This window comes from Scophthalmus maximus, chromosome 13 (genome assembly GCF_022379125.1).
Source record: "Scophthalmus maximus strain ysfricsl-2021 chromosome 13, ASM2237912v1, whole genome shotgun sequence".
NCBI lineage: Eukaryota > Metazoa > Chordata > Actinopteri > Pleuronectiformes > Scophthalmidae > Scophthalmus > Scophthalmus maximus.
The window spans coordinates 11,596,193-11,601,874 of record NC_061527.1 but is presented as its reverse complement, the minus strand read 5'-3'; the positions used below and the strand labels follow the sequence as shown (position 1 = coordinate 11,601,874).

Below are 5,682 nucleotides of genomic sequence, written 5' to 3'. Positions count from 1 at the left end.
AACTACCTTAGTTTTAGCATTGACTGTAACCGAGCAACATTCAAATAACTTTATTTTATTTAGCCTAATGTCAATTGTTTAGTAAAAAAGTCTGCAAAATTATCAACTAGCCAAAATCAACTGTACATTGGTGCCGAATTTAGTAATCATTAAACCAAAATTTAACACATTAAAACAGTGTTCAACATAAGACAATTATAACCTTGGTCAAATCACACACGACGATAAACGATGTCGCCAGTATTTTTATTTACACGTGTACAGTTTAGTTGTTTCACCAGTAAAAAGACTATTGACGTTCTACCACTAATCGGGACATATGTTTGTCATTGTTAAAAGTTTCTGCATTATTATGGAGCACAAATATCTCTCTTCATTTAATTAGTTTCCGAGGGAACGAAGAGGAAAAACTGAGCTGTTTATTAGGCCTCAATCGTGTAAAGCAAAAGAAAAAACAAAAACTAATGTGTCTGTACACACACACCAATCAAATAGTTTTTTCTTTAACCAATGAATGTTGAACCTACTGCCATTGATGTAAAACAAGCAATATCAAAAAAGAAAATACTTACCTTGAAAACACAAAAGAAAATTTGCACGAATCAGGAAAATAAAACAAATGGGCCAAAATTCATTGCTTCACATCTGGTTTTCTAATTTGGTGCTTAAGTACATCATCTTTCATTTAAAAAGTGAAGACTAATTTATAGAAAAAACAAAGGAAAAATAAAAGGACTTTTTCCAAACTTAATCGCAGATGTTTCCTAGGGCAAAAAATAAAATAAAAATATGATCATTTCTTTTTACTTCATTTCCCCACAGATGAGAAGAATAAAATTTACTGCCATAAAGATGTTAAGGAGAATGGGTTTAAAATGAGATACAGCCTCTTCACACTACATCTGATTTTCGTATAGGACCAAACACTTATGCTTATTGGACACCTATAGTTACAGACACTAGTCACAGATTGGGGGTGTGTATATGGTTTTGAAAAAGGAGCATGTGATGATAGGTAACAGCTGAGAAAATTCACTCTGCCGCGGTTTTCTTAGAAGGGAAATAAGACTTTGGAGCTTCTGTGAAAATGAACAGCATACTCAATGATGTGGTTGCTTTTCTTACAACACAACATGCACTTGTACTAAGGTTCCTTTTGTCGTTTGACGGGCTGAAATAAAGTTATGCCTTTTTTGAACTGGAGCCGGAATGGGAGGATCCGGAGGACTGGCCGCGGCGCCTGCAATCACACAAACATCACGGGAAGAAGAACCAGGTGAGCAAGTTCAGCTATTGACATTTCGCAATGCACACAGGAATTACAAAAAACAAACAAAACAATGTCACAGGGCAAAATGCGAACATATCTCTGAATCTGAACAGTCCCATAAGCGAAGCGACAGATGGCTAATAAATAATCAGTGCCATTGTGGTATTCCACAGAAACCCAAACCTTTCGGACGAACGTGATCTAGAGCGCCTCCGTTTTCTCCCTCCAGATGAGGACCTGGAGCGGCTGCGCTTCTGTCCCCCCTCAGGTGAGGAGGAGGGTGAGCGGGACCTCTTCTGGGGAGAGGAGCCCTTTCCAGACCTGGAGCTGGATCTTTTGGAGGAATAAACCAAGCACTGAGGTCAGTAAGGTCCAGGCAAGAGCTGCACCAGGATGGGTATTTATCAAGCTTCTCTAAATCAGAGCAGACACTTATGGTACAGAGAAAATGTATCTTTATACATTAAATGAGTTAGACCGCCACTCCTGCGAGATGCTTGATGAAGACCCCAGGTGTCTGTTCAGACTTTTTGAGCCTTTATACATTTCAAACTCAAAGACTGCAGTATTTTCACTGGGAACTAAATGAAACCAGGATCAAACAATCTGGTGATGGAAAACCATCATAACAGTTTGAGTTTGCCCCATGACCAAAATTGCAATCAGTAGATAAAGTAAAATAAAGCGACTTGTGTGAAGTAATCTCTATGCAGTCTGTGTTCAAACGTTAACTAGTTGACAGGACTGTTCAGGAGCTTTCAGCCCCGTACATACACTCTCTAAAGGGAGAGAGTGCATGACACCTCATTCACCTGGAGTGGGACCTCGAGCGAGATCCAGACCTGGAACTGGATGAGCTTCCAGAGCGGGATCTGAAAGACAAAAAACAGAATCTTTCCAATATTTTCCCAAACCAAAACATGAATACATGCGAATTCTCAGGCAAATTATTTCACCGCACTTCAGTCTTGACAATAACTATTCTTGCATTAACTGCAGAGTCACGCCATAACTATTAAGCACAGTCAGATTATTAAAATAATACATCTAGAGGGTGATGTGAAAAATAAATAGATTAAACCTTTAGAATACAAGAACATATGGAAAACATTGTGCCCATTTTAAGATCATATCTACAGCATTAATAATGCATTCCTTCCATCATAAAACCCATCACACGATATTATCCCAAAAAAAGATAATTCCATCTGAACATCACTTGTCTTACAGCACAGAAGGGGGGAGGGGTTCAGAGGAGGGACAACAACAAGTCAACAGAACATGACATGTAATTGATGTTGATCAGTGAATCAGGAGGAAGATTGAGCTGATACTGACATTTTGCCCGGCGTTACCCTTGACCTGTACCCTTTTACCTGGACCTCGACCCTGAACTGGAGCTGGAGGAGTGCGAGGACGAGCGGGAACGGGACGACCCCGAGTGGCTGCCCTTCTTCTCGGCCGGCTTGTCTTCTTCATCGCTGGCATCCAGGTCGTACTTTGACAGGTCTCCGTCTTCATCGTCTTCATCATCCTGCAGACAGGGTGTCTTTGTTACAACATCTGAATTGGCAAGTACTGTGCATGTTTGCTCTGAATTTCCAGCACTAGCCGCCCATCTTACATCCAGTTTGTACTTGGAGAGGTCACCCTCTTCTTCATCGTCTTCCTCCTCCTCCTCATCTTCATCTTTTGCTACCACTTTCTCTTCTTTCTTCTCGGTTTCTTTTGAGGAAGATGTGCTGTTAGTCTTCCCACGAAACTTTTTCTTTTTCCTACCAAACTGAAGCATTAAGCAGAGAACATATTCCACATCAGTCAAAGTTACATCTGCAGATGTTACGTAACCGATAACTTCAACTTCAAAGCAGGATAGCAAGAGACTTATTTTAATGTATACACATTCATCAGAGTGCTGAGAGGCGTGTGAGGTGTCAAACAGTTCACTTGATAGATGACTCAGTAGCATTGTGCACTCACTTCATCATATTCACCATCAGACTCCTCACGTTCGATGTATTCTACATTTTCCCTTTCGTTGAACCCTCCACCATAACCTGTGAGCCGAAGAGAACATGTTTAGTCGCGAAGAACTGATATGCAAAAGCATAATTGAACAGACCGATTGAGAATTCGTGGCATTACCCGTTCTCTCTTCAAGCTTGGCATATTTCGGTGTGTTACACATGTTGCACTCTGACCGTCTAGCCCAGTTCACATTGCCACACCTGAATGAAAACAAGAGGACGGGGGAAAAATAAATAAATATTTTCACACATAAAATAATTCGTTGCCTCCTCCAGTGAATATCAACACTGACAAACACGTCAGGTGTGTCACAACCTCCTCTGGAATCTACAATACACGCCGCGTACGTTTTGCATTGCCAATCGTTTGCACTGAACAGGCCTCTGCTCTTCTCCGCCAGGGTTTTCCCGATCTCCGTTCCTCCTGCTTTCATCATCTTCGCCTCTGTGGTTTTCTCTGTACGGAAAAAAAGAAAGGAGTGTAATTTAGTACAGCGCATTTCTGACAGAGGGTAAATCTGCGCGATATAACACTGAGCATAGAGAAGGACTCACCCCTGCCACATCTGTTACAACTGGTTCTTCTCGCAAAGTTCACGTTTCCACACCTGCAAAAAAACCCAACAACATTAAACGCCGTTGAGCTCATTGCTATATCGTTCCAGCGTTAACTGGGAGTGCGACAAGAAAGGAAAACAAGGTGAGTAGTGTTTGCTTTTTTTTTTTTACACAATGTCTTTATTGATAATTTATTACATTCACAAGATAGTGTTATTGTTGAACAATACATTACAACCTAGTTTAACAAGTCCCTCCCCCCCTGCCAGCCCACAGCATAATGACTCTTTTAACACGTGTTTTACTATAAGATAATAACAAAAAACAAAAAGCACATTATATGACAGTATCGTATGTACAGACCAATGGTACCTCTAGCAAAGTTATGACGTGCATAAATAAAAAATGACACCATGGCCCAGTCCTTGCCCCTTCTGGGGTCCACCACTAGTGAGATCTTTTAGGTATTCTGCTCCGCATGTCCCTTCTGTAACGGGGAGTAGTGTCGGGGTATTTCTTTTCACGTGTCAGTGTTCAACTCGTAGTGTGGCGCCCGGACACCTTGTGGCCGAGGCCCGAGCCCCGACCCCTGCAGCGGGCCTGTCCCGTCACCTTCGGACGGTCGAACTGCAGCTCGGTCGCCACATGACACTTGTTGGAGACGGCGGACTCCCGAGTCGAAGCTGCAGTCGCGACAACTTGGCTTCCACTACACTGCTGCCGCCGCCACCACCCACAGCGGCGAGTGGAGACTCGCCCTCGACCCGCACGAGATAACGGCGGCTAGCTAGCGGCGACTAGCTTAGCTGTCCACAAAGACTGCGCACCGCGACGACGTACAGATAAGACGTGGTCACACGGGAATGTACATCCGGCCACAGCTTGTTAGTGCACAGTTGGCACATGTGTTTTTTTCACTATGTTCGCACTGAATTTTAAGAGCTAGAAAAAAAACCACAAGGCAGGACGTTAGCTGGTCAACGTTAGCTTGAAAGCAAATGCTAACAGGCCACAGCTAAGCAGCGTTTGCCGGCTAGCACAGCCAGCGAATTAAACTGTCGGCCGCAGCTAAATGTAACCACTCAGTGTTTAAAATGGTGGGTTGGTTTTTCTAAGTGAAGGAGGGCACTTACTTTTTATCGGGACAAATCCAGTCCCCGTCGCTGACTCGAAAACTCTTCCCCGACATCGTAGCGACTGTTAGCGGCTGGTTGGAGGCTGCGCACCGTGTGTTCGTGCAGCTCCACCGCTGCCTTCACGCGCCTTCGGTACCTCTAAGAACTCAACTTTCTCCGCTCTGTGATTGGGAAAATACGGAATTTGACGAATAAAAGTGACACATTCAGAGCAAATAAATGTGATTCCATAACTGTGCCAGGGCACATTTTGGGCGTAAAAACATTTTTATTTTGTATGCGGATGACCTCAATACACGAGGTTATGTGTAGTACTCGATATTCCTGGAAGCGCGCGAATGCACCACTGACAAAGACAAAACTGTTATTTTTCAGAAATGTTACACAATGAAAATAAAGTATTACAAACAGGATATATTTTAATACTTTGAATGTAATGTTGTTACATTTACACGGTTGTGTCAGTTTTCATACTTTGTCCCAAAAATAGTCACAAGTCACATGTAATCCAAATATCATGTATCAATATGGGCTACAATGTTGAATACCTGACACATTTAACACCCCTTATAGATATAACATTTTATTTTGTTTGCGATAAACCGCCTTTTTCACACACTTGATTAAATAAAAATGTTTGTTTAAATATTAAATATTCTGATTGAGTAACCTGTATAAAGAAACACTTTTG

General features: G+C 42.1%; 1 protein-coding gene across 2 annotated transcripts; it reads right to left on the bottom strand.

Moving 5' to 3' along the window:
- Window positions 1-227: 227 nt before the first annotated feature.
- On the bottom strand, window positions 228-5,144 carry zranb2 (zinc finger, RAN-binding domain containing 2). Of its 2 annotated transcripts, XM_035647764.2 has the most exons (10): window positions 4,989-5,142; window positions 3,853-3,905; window positions 3,646-3,754; window positions 3,416-3,498; window positions 3,251-3,327; window positions 2,895-3,053; window positions 2,647-2,804; window positions 2,083-2,142; window positions 1,454-1,603; window positions 228-1,240 (listed from the first exon to the last, which is right to left on the bottom strand). In XM_035647764.2, exons 1-10 carry the CDS (start codon window positions 5,042-5,044, stop codon window positions 1,183-1,185), a joined length of 963 nt encoding a protein of 320 aa, XP_035503657.2. In that variant the 5' UTR covers window positions 5,045-5,142; the 3' UTR covers window positions 228-1,182. The 2 variants fall into 2 exon arrangements, with proteins under 2 accessions (XP_035503657.2, XP_047192765.1); XM_047336809.1 differs by having other exon boundaries at window positions 2,647-3,053; window positions 4,989-5,144.
- Window positions 5,145-5,682: the final 538 nt, after the last annotated feature.